This window comes from Pimephales promelas, chromosome 7 (genome assembly GCF_988280905.1).
Source record: "Pimephales promelas chromosome 7, fPimPro1.hap1.1, whole genome shotgun sequence".
NCBI lineage: Eukaryota > Metazoa > Chordata > Actinopteri > Cypriniformes > Leuciscidae > Pimephales > Pimephales promelas.
The window spans coordinates 33,306,494-33,324,264 of record NC_142775.1 but is presented as its reverse complement, the minus strand read 5'-3'; the positions used below and the strand labels follow the sequence as shown (position 1 = coordinate 33,324,264).

Genomic DNA, 17,771 nt, shown 5'->3' with positions numbered 1-17,771 from the left:
TGCTGGGATACATTCCCATCCATAGCACACACAGCGGCTGCGGCTCAAAGCGCAGTGCGCGCACTACCTAGACTCTGATTGGGCAGTCAGACGAGGATAATGAACCACGCGCACAGAGTGCTTTCTTGCTAGGGGACTCGGTGGGTTTTGAAACGCGACCGCTGTAGTAATGAAGCGGGCGAGTTCAATAACGCAGCTTTTAGATGCTTTAACCTATCGCAGAAAAATTAGAATTTACTGCACGATTATAAAAACTCACCCAGGGCGATTATTTTCTTAGGGGCATTGTGAATCGTCCATTAAATTTGTATGGTTATTATTTCTCGACAATACCAAGCAATTTCTGACTGTCTGCTAATATTAGGCATATTTTATAAGATGTTTTATTACTAGTTATTGTATTTACAAATTGTTGTGGAATACTTTCATCTGATTGGTCAATAGCATCATTTTTGTAATAAGTGTAGGCTATGCGATAGGCTATATGCTTGTATTTAATTGTTTGTCCAAAGAACTCAACATTCTTTTCTCACATAATATAATAATCTCACTAGACCTGTCTTGTTTATTTGGTTTGTTTGGTCTGGTCTGTTTGCTTACAGGTTTACCCAAAATTTTTCATTCTGTCATCATTTTGTCATTGGTCATCAAAACTGTTTGGTTTCCAAAGTCGGATGTGAAAATTCTTCAAAATATATTCTTCATAAAATTTTATGTTCAGCAGAGGAAAGAAAGTCATAGCCTACAGATTTGGAATGTATGAGGGCGAGTAAATTATGGCAGAATTTTCATTTTTTGGGTGAACTATCGGGGAAATGCAGCGCACAATGCACAATGTCAGCTAATAACAAAACTAAGCCCCATCATAAATAATTTGCTCACACCAAAACATTAGTTTTGTTGTCAGAATGTGTTTCCGTAGATTATGTTACGGCATGTTACCTGGCATACTGTTTCTGATATAGGATTACCAGCTGAAGCACCCTTACCGGTGACTTGTTATTATAACCAAGGATGTAACCTTGGAGAGTGAATTGAAAATCATAACAACCACACGAGAAAAGATAACCCACAAATCTGAATATTGGGACTCTGGGTATGTTTCCTTGTTGAAATGAAGTGCACTTGGTTTTTTTATTGAATATGCAATTCAAATCCTCAAACAAAGTATGTTTTTTAAAAACGATACCAGCAGATACTAATATTGATGAAATAAAAGGCCACCTAAGTGTAACTATACACTTTCATGAATGTTTCTTAACACACTTAAACTTTGTAATAATGTGCTAGATGTACCTATTTAATGTACTTTGATGTGCTGACTAACATATTAATGCATAAAATACTTGATTCTAAAATTTTAACTGATATTACATTTAGACATTACATTTGCTATTAGAGAGCAACCGATTTCAAACCACATTTTTGAGAATGTCTTTGATTCACTGCAGATTTAAGGAGAAAATTAAATTTGAATTTGCACATGGTTTGTCTTAAAGCATATTAAAAACAATACATAGACATATAAACATACATCAAAAGCTTGATTTTCACCACAGGGGGATTTTAATAGATTTTAATGTAAAATGCAATTGCACATCACATAGCATACTTTAGTTTACATAAATAGGCGTCACGGCGTGTCTTGTCAGTAACCATATTTCAAAGACATAAATAATTAAATTACATATTAAGATGTTTTTAAGTGGGTCAAAAAGCACTCTACAGTGCAGCTAATTGCACTTACCTATAATAAAAATGCAAAGTTTAATTGCATAATTTCCCCGACAGATTTTAAATTAATATATATATGCTATTGTTGCCAGCCACCTCCAGCAAATTTTGATATTTTTATGAAAAAATGTAATGGCCACCCAGCATATTGTTTTGTATGAATATCAGAACATACAATGTATCAAAAGAAAGAACAGAGCCTCCGCTTTAAAAAAATAAATAAATAAAATAAAAACTATTCTAGCTTCATGCATTCTTCATCAACAGTTGAATGTGGGTAAGTTTCATTAAAAAAATCTGCAAGACTACAACTTTAAAAAATTAATGTACAAAAATGACCTCATCTTAAATATAACAATACACAAATATAACAAATAATACAAGATACTATGTGGGGAAAAAATCTATCAAAATACATTTAAAATTGCCATTCGCTAAAGTACAACTAAATATTTATTTTCTGAATGTAAAGAATATTTTTACAATTTCTAGTTATCTCTCTTCCCTTCCCCTATTCAATAGGAATTGAAATAAGAAACTGCAAACAAAGTTTTCTCAATAGCTCATGAAATCACTAATGATAATTAGACTATAGCTGGCTGTGGACTACTGACTTCATTACTCTTGATACTGTATGTGTAATGACTGGTGATAAGTATCCTGCTATAGAGACTATTTTCCGCAGTGCTGGCAATTTGCATCTCATATGTAAGATAATGCAATATAATGCAAATAAACTATATAAACCTAACAAATCAAATAACAGTCAAGTTAGGCTACTGTGTGAACAGGTGATGCCTAGATCAGCCACTTTTGAATGCAGAAAATCCACTAAAGAGGCTGACTGACACTCTGACTGACAAATAGCATTTTGTATGTGTGTGTGTGTGTGTATATATATATATATATTTATTCAAAAACATTTCTTTGAAATACTGTCCGTCCATGACCCACTTCATTCGAGAAAGTACGATTTTTCACATATTATCGTTGTAACCCTAAGACTTTTCTCCTTGATATGAATTTTGTACATCTGAATGTATATAAAACAAAACAGAGACAGGATGTGGATTTTCATAAAATAGGAAGAGCGAGAATGTGAGATGTGAGAGGAACTGCACATGATGTAATAAGGTCAATGAATGTCCTCTGTTTGGGGACATAACCCGAATACTGAGAGATGACATTTCCCTCCTCCCTTCACTGTGTCCCAGACAGACACTGGTTAGAGTTGTGTCAGCAGCACTGAACTCATTCACATACAATAATCACCCTTAGATTCGGTAATGGTAGAGGTGAGACTGACAGAACATCTTCATCTGTGCAGTGAGTTCACTTCTGCCCAGTCAAAATGAAATAACTTTATTTTGTGGACAATGATTGGACAAAAGATTTTCATCAAATGATGTTTTAGATGAAAATTTACTTCTAACAACACAATATGCATTAAAATCTTAAAATTAAATATTTCTCTTAATGCAGACAGCAGAAAAATAATGTATACGTTCTTAGTCACTACCGTAAATTCTTGAATACAAAGATGACATGAACTGGAGAATTTTAATCAAAAACATTTTCTTTAATGTATTGCTCCATCTAGTGGTGAGAAATGTCAGTGTTGTAAGTTGAAAGAATGTAGGTCTATCTATCTATCTATCTATCTATCTATCTATCTATCTATCTATCTATCTATCTATCTATCTATCTATCTATCTATCTATCTATCTATCTATCTATCTATCTATCTATCTATCTATCTATCTATCTATCTATCTATCTATCTATCTATCTATCTATCTATCTATCTATCTTTCATGTAGCAGTGCATTATCATTTTAGGTTAAGAAAAACTAACTGAACACGTGTTTTTCAATCCACTTTATTTTTTGAGACAAGTGTTACCAAAAACTTAATTATTTAGTTTGTGACTGTACTGACATTAGCATTGCTGAATGAAGGATAAACCAGTAAACCATAACCAAACCAACAAGCTCTCTTCAGCACAGTCGTAACCACAAAAATTCAACAACAGAAACTATAGTTTAATTTGACAACCGTCCTAAGTGAACAGTAAACATTAAATCTTTGTCTTTACAGTAATCAAAAATATGTAAAAAATAACACTTAATTTTAACTTTTAATTTCAATTCAATCCTATGGAAAGGTTGCGAGTAAAAATCCACCCATCCAGTTTTAGGTATGCAACAAAAATGATTCATTTACACTGTAAGAATGCAATCTGCAATTTTAAAGAGCTATTACCTAATTTACAGTAACCAAATGTTTGCTGGTATAAATTAAAGTATTTGGGGTGATTCAATGATGTTACTGTAAATAAAATTTTTGGCTTGAATAAAACTAGTTAATTTATTTACTGTATTTATTTTTCAAATTGACATAGGCTATTTGAGTGGATTGAACACAATGAAATTAAGTTGTAATAAAATGTTCAGCAATTGTGTTGTTTTAGCTCATTTTAATAACGTAAATAAAGCAAGCGGCAAGCTTTTTTCCTTTCCTTCCCTTTTTCCTTTTATCTTGTTTTAAACCAAACACAATATTTCCTTAAATAAATACAATCATCGTATTAGCACTCCTCAAAAATCTAGTATGTGCAAATATAAGTTTTCATAGCCTATGTTTTGGTGTAATATAAAAAGCAGCTTTTTGTGTCATCAAGTATTTGTATTGTCTTTTGCATATTACACACGTTAAAACTATTAAGGGTGTGTGAGGAAAAGTGTCACACCCAACAGACATGCTCTTCATATTTGCTGTCAGACACACTACTTTACCAAAGAGAGCTTCACCCACCCACAACAAGCATAAACCTAACAAGCCACATGCTTCAGCAACAACACAACTATTCATTTAGAACCAGCCAATCAGGCCCAGATACATTAACCTATGTTCACTCATAAAAAACAAAGGCTCCAAAATGGAGGCCTTGCAAAAATGCAACAGAAGAACCATTTTTGGTTACCCAAAATATTTTTTCAGTTAAGATTTTACTTAGTGTGAATATTACTGTAAAATTATGCAGTGTTTTGCTTTCCACAATATTTTGAAAAGTAATCAAAAAAGTCAGCAAAACATTGGTCTCGTAGCTACAGCGGTGAATATATATATATGTGTGTGTGTGTGTGTGTGTGTGTGTGTGTGTGTGTGTGTGTGTGTGTGTGTGTGTGTGTGTGTGTGTGTGTGTGTGTGTGTGTGTGTGTGTGTGTGTGTGTGTGTGTGTGTGTGAAGGCTAATGTTTAAGTCACAGCCTGTCTGTAGCATTGCAAATTTATGATATCATTTCTTATGTCATTTAACTTATCTAGAAAATTCCTTTTTATTTCAGAATTTTTTAGATATATGGACTGGAAACACTATACTAAGAAAAAAAATACTAAGTAAGAAAAACTTCTTTTTCTTTTTTTTTTTTTTTTTTTGCAGTGTATAATGAAGCTTTATTTTTAAGACTAGCCGAACACTACAGAAAACATTTACAACATAACTCTGACTTCTACAGTTGTTAAAAGGTTTTGACATAACCTTTTAAGAGGGAATAATAAATAATAATGATTTTGCACACCTGCTAAAAATTAAGGTTCTGAATCATTTTATAAAGTTACAGTTCTGAACTACAATAATTGCTGGCAAAATATGTAACTAAATAAACATTTCGAATGTCAGACTTTTGAATCCTTTTAAACCTTTAAGAACAAACACCACAAACAGTTTTTTTTTTTTTTTTTTTTTTATTTTTTTTTTATCCCTGTCTTATCTTGACATTGAAGATTGTGGCACCTTTCACATAGTTTCCTAAGACAGACAATTGGTTATGTCCCAATGACATTCATTACTTTTCATCATTCCCAGCTGACCTCATAAAACACACCCCTACTGTAAACCGCATTGACATTACTGTGCTGTTCAGGTTTAGTTGCTCTCGTATGAAGCCACACCTTTCACTGGTCCTTCCCTACCCATGTCAAATATGTAAGAGCAGTAAACGGTATATTATTCTCATCAGAACTCTCAAATCCTGCGCACCTGAAATACCAAGGTATGATTATACATAGGTATCTATTGATTATGTTCTAGTTTTATGTCAATCATTTTCATAGATGATATTTGTTTTTGTTTCTAAAATCAAAGGGGTTTATGTTAACAGTGATCTTACTAAAATATCTTAATGCAATTGGATTCTCTTGTCATATGGATTTAGAATATGAACTGTTAATTAAATGTTATGTTGAGTATTTCGCAGGGCATGGTACTAAAACAGTGTTCAATGTCAAGGTAGATCTGAAGACCATGACATTGTCTCAGATTATTGCTTCTGAAATAATATTAGAAAATAGGTTTTTGTCATAAAAGAGGGACAGTGGTTTTCTGCTCAAATTAGAAGTCAAATCTACACAGAATGTTAGTAACAAACATTTTATTTAAACACAAATGCAGTAAAAACAGCAATATTATTACAAATTAAAATAACTGTTTTCTATTTAAATATATCTTAAAATGTTTTTTATTTCTGTGATGGCAAAGCTGAATTCTCAGCATCATTTATTAATTAAGACTTGAATACATTTCAAGTATTATTTTCTATATATTTTAATCTTACCACGCATGTTTGAATGGTTAAAATGCTAAGCAGCAAAGAAAAAAAAAAAAAAAAAAGGAATTCAACATTGATAATAATAATATTAAGAAAAGTTTTCTGAGCAGCAAATGCAGAATTTATTCAGTTAATCAGTATGTGACACTGAAGACTGGAGTAATGATGCTGATATTACTCAGCTTAGCATCACTGTGAGAAATTACATTCAAATATATATTCAAATAATAAACATTTAAATTTTACAATATTAAAGGTTTTATTGCATTTTTGTTTGATGTGATAAATGTTTTGGTTGTTTTGGTCAACTTTGGTTGACAGGTCTGTGTGTGCGTGTGTATATATATACTGAATATAATTTTTTTGAAAAATATTATGCATGCATAAATGTTATATATATATATATATATATATATATATATATATATATACACTGTAAAAATATTTTCAAGATTTGTTATGTTAAGATGCATGCATTATATAGCCTATATACATATATAATGTATATATATAGCACCCCCCCCCCCCCCACACACACACACACACACACACTTTTGTACATTTATAACCTTTGCTATATAAAATCCACGAAACCTCTCAGCTGATGTTGTTAATTGCAATACATGGGACGTTTCTTTTCAAAACATGAGGAGTTGCTATGGATTCAGTGGCAGGTGTTTGAAGGGTGTGTCTCTACAGAGATCAGGACAGACTAGTTTTGGGTGTTTTCGGGGAGGGATTAAGTGAAAGGACAATGCTACATCAACACTAGGAATGGAATGTACTAACCAGAAGTTTGCTTTTTATATACATGACATGATGCTGCACTGACACACTCATTATGTCTTTTCTGGTCGCACCATCTTGTGGATAGTAGCCTATGCAGTACACTGTATCCACTGCAAACGTAATAATGTGTTTCAATTCCATCTTACAGCGTAAACCATGTCTTTCACTGGAAAATCATACAGTAAGGTCCAAACAGGTGAGAAGATGCATTAAAAATTACATCTTTATTCGATAATCCACTTCAGACATTATACTAACTAAAAGTAACTTCGCAACTAAAGTTACTTGACAACTAGCAGTCATTTGAGTATTAGTAGACTGTCTGCTTAATATATGCTAACACTTTATTTTGATGCTCCCCAACAGACATTCAACTGACAATATGTTACTTTGCAACTACATGTCAGCTTATTCTACTAACCCGAACCCAGGTTTAGATAAGACCATACATACCCTTCTCATCTCCGTGCGTGCCGTAACTCTGTCTGACACAACCGCTGCTAGCCTAGCTTAGCACAAATACTGGAGGTAAACGGCTCCATCTAGCATACTGCTCCCAAAACAATGCCAACATTTTCCTATTTACATGTTGTGATTTGTATAGTCACAGTGTGTACAAATAACAAGCTCACATGATACACAACCATCTTCTAACCGTATACATCCTGCATGGCAACTATTCTCAGACGGTGAAGCACTGCTACTTGGGTGGCGCGATTAAAAAGCGCAGTTGTTACTTCTGTCAACAAAACCAACGTGACTAGCTAGCTCAAATCTAGCTAGCGCCGTCCTTGTAGCAGTGATTCGCGTTCTATACAAATCACAACATGTTAATAGGAAAATGTTGTCACTTATTGGGAGCAGTATGCTAGCTGGAGCCATTTACTTCCTGTCTTTGTGCTAAGCTAGGCTAGCGGTGGGTGCGTCAGACAGAGTTACAGATGAGAAGCGTGTACTGTATGTATGGACTTATCTAACTCTCTGGGATATATATATATAATATATATATTATATCATATGTACAGCCATAATCAAGTAATTTTATTTGCCTAATACTTTTTGTTGAAAACAGTTACGACTTCAAGTACTGCTAAAGCAGTGGAGGAGAGCAAAAAGAAAGCATCCCTGCTGAAGGACAATAGCTGGATCAGGGCAAATGTGAACGAGGACAAACAAGTCGAGTGAGTTTTCAACACGTTCATCAATGGACAGCAAACTAGACAGACACAACTTGTTTAACACATCTCCTATGGTTGTAAATCTTTCAGATGCTTTGTATCACTGGCATTTATGTGTCTGACAGACTAAACATCTGACGAGATGAATTTGTGTTTCCCATTTCCCAACAGAAACGACCCGAACTTTGGCAAAACTGTTCTGAGCCGTTACAAGTCCAACGAAAACCTTGTCAGGTAGTTACCGTAATCTCGTCGTAACACTTTTGTGTGTATCTCCAATACATTCTCATCCTTTGGCGGCATATTGGTGACGCCATATGACATTTCGTCGAAATACTACAAACATGGCACCGTCAATAAAACACGCACTGTTATGGTTAGGTTTAGGTCTGGGGTAGGGTCTGCGTCTCATATTGATGCTAAAGGATGCCACTCACCTGTATGACACCTTGGGTTCTGCGTGTTATATTGACGCTAAAGGGTGCCATGTGCGCAGTATTTTGACGAAATGTCATATGGCGTCACCCAAATGACGCCAAAGGATGAGAACGGGCTCGTATGTCCCACATGTTGACATAAAAAAATGAATATGAGGTCCTTTTTTTTCCACAAAGCCCTCAAGATAAAACTAGCAAAACCGAGAGCAAAACCACCACCGTCACCACTTCATCGGGTTCCTCTGTCCAAGCTCTCTCCAAAAGGTAATGCACTGCTGAAGATGCACGTATCACTTTCATACTGTACATTAAACACATAATCAAGTTTACAAATGTGCATTAGAATTACACAGTGCATAACAATACTCACTCTTATGGAAGCCCATTAGCAACACATTCATCATTTTGATATAAAAAGTTATAATTATGAGCTAAAAAGTCAAAATGATGAGATTCTAAGTAGAAATTATGAATAAAATTCATACGACTTAAGTGGAAATCATGACATAAATGTAGAAGAAATGGGCTTCCATGCCCACAGTTTATCTGGTAAAATTAAATCATAGAGTCTTATTTGATTGTTTACATTGTGCAGATTTGGTGGCAGCCAGGACAAGCTGAATGAAACCAGGTAAAATATACACATAATTCACAACTTTCAACTGTTAATGTTTAAATCTGTCTTTGTACTTAATTTAGAAAAATAATGAAGTGTAAAATATAAAACAATAATACATGCTTTAGTATGATAATCCTTGATAATCTGTTGAAGAACATGCACTTACATTTACAATATGATTAGTCACCCATGTTTGCTGTATTTAAAACATGTCTAAGAGTGAATAAAGCCAAAAATGCTGGGAATTTAAAACATTTTAAGAGCTCAATCATCTTTCCAACCCAACCCTACAGAACCATAGGAACTAAAACAACCGTAAGAACGCAGCCAAGGACAAGGTAAAGCCTTTGGTTAAAAGACTGATTGAATGAATGAAGACTGGCTGATTTTTGCTTCTTACAAAACTGATGATTGCTCTTTCAGCACTTCTACAACAATAATCAATGGTTCAAAGATTACCGAGACAACCGTGTCCACTACAAAGTAAGATACTAAGAGGATATTATAATGGCAGATCAGTCATAACTATTTCACACTATATTCAGCATGTTATGAATGAAAAGGTCAGCTTTAACTTTTCTAAACTGTGTTGTCTTCTTGTCTTCAGGAAGGATGTGGTGAAATCAGTTACCAAGTCTGAAACAATCACTGAAAAAGGCCTGGCAGCTTTGAAGACCAAGACTTCTGGGTAAATCAGATCAGATCCACATGCATTTGATGGTTGACGTTTTTGTTTGTGTGCATTATACTATAACAAAATATTAAAACAACTTTGATATTCAAAATTAATGCTTTTCATACAAATAAAAAAAAAACATTGGTCACACTTTATATTACTATGTACTTACATTAAAATGAATAATTTAATGAAATTGTGCCTTAAGTGTGCAAAAGTATCCTAATACTTTTCATTGTGTCTCACTGCACATGTTATATGTTCCTAAAGTGACTACAAGACTGAGGTCATTACTGTGAAGTCATCAAAAGACACTGTTGATGGGTGAGTGACATAAATGATATAGGAAACACAATCGTATAATTAAATTAAATAAACCTATAATACTTTTTTTTTTTTTTTTAAATCTAGACCCCCTTCACCTCTTAAGACCACCACTAGGTACAGTAACCACAGCATTGTTTATTGCTGACTAAAATGAACAAATGTGGCTACTTTCTTAACCTCTTATTCATTTCAATTCTAGCATCAAAAGCTACACTGAGGTTTCACCGACTAAAACAACATCATCTTCTGTCCGATCCACAAAGAGGTGAGATCCTGAAAGATCATTTTTAAGTAAATGCTTTTCATTCACTGTATAAAGAACATCACTGAATGCTTTTCTACAGCACCGAGGATCAACTGTTTGACACTCTCATACCAACATCAATCAAGTCAAAACAGGATAGCAGGTATGTGGCATTTGCAAATTTATGAACTAAACATCTTAAACAACATGATTCATTTCATTTTAATCAGAATATCAACCTCATAAAGCCACAAGATTCTGTAGTCCAACAAGTGATATTAAAAGATCTAGTGTTTATTGCAGAAAATAATACACTTGAAGAGTTCAGATGCAAAAACCTCTAAATGCCATTTGAAATTTTCTTCTTTAATGATGATTTTTTATCAAACTTGTATATTTAAGTTCAGTAATTTCACTTAAATAACAATTAATAGGTAATTATCATTGCCATTTAAGTGAAATCACTGAACTTAAATATACAAGCTTGATAAAAATGATCATTTTAGAAGAAAATTTCAAATGGCACTTAGAGGCTTTTGCATCTGAACTCTTCACTTGTTAATGTTATGTGTCTGTAAAGTGACTACAAGACTGAGGTGGTTACTGTGAAGTCATCGAAGGACATCATTGATGTGTGAGTGTTATAGATCAATTCTTCTAAACTGAAGGGTCACGACCCACAAATGATGGAAAGTGGCGGAAAGCGTGCTAAATACAATTACGGCAAATGCAACCTTCAATGCAACCTGAAAAATAAGTTTCACAAGGCTTCACAAAACCCCACCCCCAGGGCCTTCTTGTCAGTTATTGGCTGGAACAGTTTGTAATGTTTCGTGGAGCGGGTTGCCGCAGTTCCCATTTGTGGAGCCTGGGTTGTCTGCATAGACCGCGTTTTTTTTACGGCTAGCGGATAGTGAGGAGATGTTTGCTGTATGTAACAAAAAATGTTTTGGCCTAAAAAATGTGTGACATCGCTTAGACTTTCGGTCATCTTCAGAAAACAAATTAATATACAGTATTTTTGATTGAAATCTGAGAGCTGTCTCACTCCTCCATGGGCTTTCATGTAATTGAACTTGCCGACCCAGAAAGTTAGTAAAGACATTGTTTAAAATAGCCCAAGTGACTACAGAGGCTCAACTTTAAGTTTATCAAGCGTCGAAAATACTTTTTCGAAATTAACGACTTTATTCAACTATTCATTATTTTCTGCGTGGGCCTCTGAGTGAGTTCATGTAGTTTAACAGCGCAGCGCTTCTGAGCCGAAACCCATGGAGGAGTGAGACAGCTCTCAGATTTAATCAAAAATATCTTCATTCGTGTTCCGAAGATGAACGAAATTCTTACAGAAAGTATTACTGACAGAATTTTAATTTTGTGGCGAACTGTCCCTTTAAGGACATTTTTATCTAGTTCAGTATACTGTGTCGTGACTCGTGTCACTATATATATGTGTGTGTAAAATCTGTGTAATTTGATATCTTTTGTGTGTGTGTGTGATTTTTTTTTTAATTTTATGTGTATATTAACACTTAAACTATAATTCATTTTGTCCAGACCAACTTCACCTCTCAAGACCACCTCAAGGTACAGTAACTACAGCATTGCTGACTAACCAGAAAATAACATGGATCCAGATTGCTGACTAACCTTAAAAATGTGTCTTAATTCACAGCATTACAACCTACACCAAGGAGGAGGTTTCACCAGCTAAAACAACATCCTACTCCACCAAGAGGTGAGAACCTGAATTGTTATATTTATTGCAGAAACTAATGCAGTGCAAGGAACTGAACTTTCATTTAGAGACTGAAATGTTGCTCACTGTAAATGTGATGTTTCTGTAAAGTGACTACAAGACTGAGGTGGTTACTGTGAAGTCATCCAAGGACATCATTGATGTGTAAGTGTCATAGATCAGTTTTTCTCAACTGACGGTTCACGACCCACAAATCTCTTGCATGTCTATTTTTTGCAAATTGTTTGTCCTATAAGGTTTATGGTAAAAGTAATAAACTTGGATGTTTGAATCTAAGGGTATTTTGTCCCAAAAAAACAGTTTGTTGTGTTGTGTGTTTGTATTAAATCCAATCTGTAATGCATTTTGTCTAGACCAACTTCACCTCTCAAGACCACGTCAAGGTACAGTAACTACAGCATTGCTGACTAACCCGAAAATAACATGGATCCAGATTGCTGACTAACCTGAAAAATGTGTATTCTCTCTTAACCTTTTAACAATTTTCATTCACAGCATTACAACCTACACCAAGGAGGAGATTTCACCAGCTAAAACAACATCCTACTCCACCAAGAGGTGAGAACCAGAATTGTTATAATTAATGCAGTGCAAGGAACTGAACTTGCATTTAGAGACTGAAATGTTGCTCACTGTAAATGTTATGTTTCTGTAAAGTGACTACAAGACTGAGGTGGTTACTGTGAAGTCATCCAAGGATATCATTGATGTGTGAGTGTCATAGATCAGTTCTTCTACACTGAGGGGTCACGACCCACAAATCTCCTACATGTCTATCCTGATGATGGGTCACTGACAACAGAGACAAAACAAAACTAAATGCAAATAATAAAATGCACCTAACCATATAATCGTAGCAAAATAAATAAAACTTCCGATATCTTCACTCAACATTCTCAATTTTACAACAAATATCTACTTAATAAAACACTTAATTATGTATTTAATTAAAATGCTTCATACTTAATTTATATCAAATGCAATTAACTGAACTTTAGAGTATTTTTTGACCCATGCACGTATAGGACTTGAGGACATCTTATGTAATTGCAAATAGAGTTAAAGTGTACTGCTGAATGTACTGGTGTCTGGTATGTTATGTATTTAAATATATTTGTATAATGAAGTTACAATTTAGTAAGTTTCAAATATTACTTTTAAATGTAATATCAAATAATTCACTACAGTTAAAATTATAAGTACTTTACATGAGCTTTAGTATGTTAGTCAACACATCAAAAAAGTGTAGTTCTTTAAAACATGACAAGATTATGAAAACATAATGATTTCAGATATGCTTTAAGGTAAATCTTTTTATTTGACATTACTACAAAGTGCACTTTTTAAAATTGTGTGTCATGAAAGTTCATCTAATCGTCGTGTTTTATTTAATACATGTTTATATTATCTAAAAAGTACAGTATACTTTTTAAGATTTGAAGTACAAGTTCACATTCATTACGATAATTCACACTTTTTTTTTACAGTTTATGGTAAAAGTAATAAACTTCTGGGTTTGACTTTTTAGGATATTCTGTCCTAAATTAAATTTCAGAACAATAATTAATTCAGTTGCCATTGTGTTTTCAGTTGTGTGTTTTGCGTTTATTTAACTAAAACCTGTTATTAATTTTGTCTAGACCAACTTCACCTCTCAAGACCACCTCAAGGTACAGTAACTACAGCATTGCTGACTAACCAGAAAATAACGTTGAAAAATGTGTCTTCTCTCTTAAACTTTTAACAATTTCATTCACAGCATTACAACCTACACCAAGGAGGAGGTTTCACCAGCTAAAACAACATCCTACTCCACCAAGAGGTGAGAAATTGAAAGATTGTTCACATCACAATTGTTATATTTATTGTAGGGATGCAGCTATATGAACATTTTGGCTGATACGATAATTGTTTATACTTGAAAGCTCATAACCGATATATTGGCCAATAAATCTAAATCCAAGTTTTTATTGCATTTTTGAGAGCACACAATTATAATATTTTCTGTTATAATTTCATGTTGCTTATCCCATGTTTCACTGTATTTTCCTTTTTTTATTTTAAGTGATTCCAGTTATATTTCAAGCAATTCAAAAACATCATGCCGAACATTGTGTATCTGAAGTGTCTCAGCTGAAGGAAATAATAAAAATAATTATCGGCTTTAATATATCGGCCAAAATTCCTAATATGGCCAATAACGATAACATTAAAAATATCGATATATCATGCATCCCTATTTTATTGCAGAAAATAATTGAAGTAAAAATATTAAACTTTCATTTAGAGACTGAAATTATGCTCACTGTAAATGTTATGTTTCTGTAAAGTGACTACAAGACTGAGGTGGTTACTGTAAAGTCATCCAAGGACATCATTGATGTGTGAGTGTCATAGATCAGTGTTTCTCAACTGAAGGGTCACGACCCACAAATCTCCTACATGTCTATCCTGATGGGTCACTGATAACAGAGACAAAACAATACTAAATGCAAATAATAAAATGCACTTTATGTTAGCATATAATGTCTTGTGGGGGAAAAAAAGTAAATAAAGAGTTTGTTCATTATATGATTTTAAAGGATTGGTTCATTTTTTAGAAAAACTTTTGCTGATAATTTACTTACCCCCATGTCATCCATATCCATGTCTTTCTTTCTTCAGTCGAAAAGAAATTAAAGTTTTTGATGAAAACATTCAAGCATTTTTCTCCATATAATGGACTTCAGTGGGAACCAAATGGTTCAAGGTCCAAAAGAAAGTTTCAGTACAAACTGCAAACTGTTCAATGGGCTTTAAAACGATTTCAGACAATGAATAAGGGTCTTATCAAGTGAAACGATCGCTCATTTAAATAAAAAAGATAACAAAGTTTAAGTTTAATAAGCTCAAATGCTCGCCTTGCTCTGTTCTGTGATGCGCGTTTGTGACTCTCCTATTCGACCTCGTTTATCAAAATGAATGAATCTTTTTTCGTGTCATTTGGTTTATTCAACGAACGAATTGACTCAGAAAAAGATTTGTTCATTTTGAGCTTATGAAACTTGTGTGGTTTTTTTTAAATGAGCGATCGTTTCGCTTGATAAGACCCTTATTCATCATCTGAAATGGTTTAAAGCCCTTTGAACAGTTTGCAGTTTGCACTGAAACTGTATTTTCGACCTTGAACCGTTTGGTTCCCAATAAAGTGCATTATATGGAGAAAAATCCTGGAATGTTTTCATCAAAAACCTTAATTTCCTTTCGACTGAAGAAAGAAAGACATGGACATCTTGGATGACATGGGTGAGTAAATTATCAGCAAAAGTTTTTTTAAAAGTGACCTACTCGATTAAAGGATATTTTGAATAATTTAAGATCTATCTATTAGAAACAAGATGCTGTTGTTGTTTTTTTGCTGTTTTGTGTGCGTATTAAACTATATCCTATCATTCTTTTTATCTAGACCCCCTTCACCTCTCAAGACCACCACTAGGTACAGTAACCACAGCATTGTTTATTGCTGACTAAAATGAACAAATGTGGCTACTTTCTTAACCTCTTATTCATTTCAATTCTAGCATCAAAAGCTACACTGAGGTTTCACCGACTAAAACAACATCATCTTCTGTCCGATCCACAAAGAGGTGAGATCCTGAAAGATCATTCCAAATAAATGCTTTTCATTCACTGTAAGACAAAGAACATCACTGAATGCTTTTCAACAGCACCGAGGATCAACTGTTTGACACTCTCATACCAACATCAATCAAGTCATCTTACACGAAACATGATGGCAGGTATGTGTAATTTGCATATTTATAAGGTGTGAACTCATTTTTGGCGAGTTTGACATTTGCTTTGGCCTTTAAGTAGATAAACCAGTCTTATGACTGCCAGGATAAAAACACAAAAGCAGGTGTTCATTAGTGTTTCGATTGTTAGTCAGCAGCGCACACAACTTTGCATTAGAGCTTCACTCTCAGTGCAGTAGTGTTTACTGTATCATGGATTTTTATCGTTCCTACAGTCACGAGGATGTATCGGTCTCCAAAACCACCAGAACTGTGTATTCAACCAATGAAAGGTAGGATGGTATTTTTTATTTAAACATCTTTGCCTGATACGTTATATGTTTATTATATCTACTTCTATATCTTTTTAAATGCATAGAAATGAGTGGAGTACTGTCTCAAGTCCATCTTACACCAGATCGTCATTCTCAGAGAGCAGGTTCGACAGTTGTTTTGTCAGTTAAACATTACTACAATTACTGATTAGATTTGATGGGGTTTGTAGACTTAGTCATGTCATTTTGTTCACAGGCCCGTTGATTACTTGTCTGACTCCTTCACATCCAAAACCTCTACAACTGTGTACACATCACCGGAAAGGTATGGAAACGGAATTGAATTATGCCAGAGTTTAATGCCATGTGTCGTGCACATGCGAAATGCTTTTCACTTTATTTCAGGACAGTGAGCTCAAAGGACATTTGCACATACTGCCAAAAAAACATGTACACAGATGAAAAGATGATTCTGGAAGACATGAATATAAACTGTCATGCACGTTGTTTCAAGGTTTGTTTTTTTAACTCATAAAAATATAAATATTTATAAAAAATGATATGAATGTAATATGGAATTTGAAAGTTTTAATGTTATTAATGATGTTCTAAAAAAACTCTTTTTTATATTGTTGCTTGTCAACTATTTTCTAATGAATTCAAGAATTTATAAAGATTTTTTTTTATTAAAGAAAAATCATTTTAAAAGAGTATTATTGCTATTTCTATTAGTGTGGGGTGTGTAACTCGTCTCTGGGACACCTGAAGGCCGGGGACAGCTTATGGGTTTACCGTCGTGCAGTTTACTGTGAGAATTGCTTTAGTGTCACTAGAGGTAAGAAGATTATATTTTTTCAGTATTCTGAAACATACTACCAATATACTTGCTAAATAAATAAAATGTTTGTTTTACAGGCAAATGGATCAGCTGAGACTACATTTACCATTCATTAAGTGATGTTAAGAAATGAACTAGCCTTTAACCAAACTTTCCCATAGCTGTGATTTGGACTCGGGTATATTTGAAGTGCATTTTTGGTGGTGGACTTCTGTCTGATTATAGACTTTGGGGCATTTATTAATTGCATTGATTGCCATACTTCCCTGATGATGTGACAAGCATCTAATCTAATTACTAAAATAAGATGAACATTTTAAAATAAGAATAATCATATGCTCGTATGTGATGATAAATGTTTTACTTTGTGTTTTTAGTTGTTTATTGTACTTTTTTTGTCACTATTGTTAATTAAAGAATTATAAGCTATGATGATAATAAGCCAGCTGTTCGGTTTTTTTTTTTAAATTGTTTTTATTGTTCAGAATCTGGTTGAGCGTCATTCCAGAGAAT

The 17,771-nt window shown here is 33.7% G+C and overlaps 1 protein-coding gene across 3 annotated transcripts; it reads left to right on the top strand.

Moving 5' to 3' along the window:
- The first annotated feature begins 5,674 nt into the window (after positions 1-5,674).
- Positions 5,675-17,699, top strand: scel (sciellin). 3 transcript variants are annotated; one of them, XM_039683141.2, is made up of 32 exons: positions 5,675-5,788; positions 7,281-7,328; positions 8,205-8,313; positions 8,482-8,544; positions 8,925-9,011; positions 9,343-9,378; positions 9,660-9,704; positions 9,790-9,849; positions 9,974-10,054; positions 10,313-10,366; positions 10,454-10,483; positions 10,569-10,634; positions 10,714-10,776; positions 11,194-11,247; positions 12,171-12,200; positions 12,289-12,351; positions 12,463-12,516; positions 12,726-12,755; positions 12,868-12,930; positions 13,030-13,083; positions 14,013-14,042; positions 14,132-14,194; positions 14,703-14,756; positions 15,818-15,847; positions 15,933-15,998; positions 16,080-16,151; positions 16,382-16,438; positions 16,525-16,584; positions 16,677-16,745; positions 16,826-16,934; positions 17,153-17,255; positions 17,336-17,699. In XM_039683141.2, exons 2-32 carry the CDS (start codon positions 7,289-7,291, stop codon positions 17,350-17,352), a joined length of 1,812 nt encoding a protein of 603 aa, XP_039539075.2. In that variant the 5' UTR covers positions 5,675-5,788; positions 7,281-7,288; the 3' UTR covers positions 17,353-17,699. The 3 variants fall into 3 exon arrangements, with proteins under 3 accessions (XP_039539075.2, XP_088989484.1, XP_088989485.1); XM_089133358.1 differs by lacking the exons at positions 12,726-12,755; positions 12,868-12,930; positions 13,030-13,083; XM_089133359.1 differs by lacking the exons at positions 12,726-12,755; positions 12,868-12,930; positions 13,030-13,083; ... (1 more) ...; positions 14,132-14,194; positions 14,703-14,756.
- The last annotated feature ends 72 nt before the right edge of the window (positions 17,700-17,771 follow it).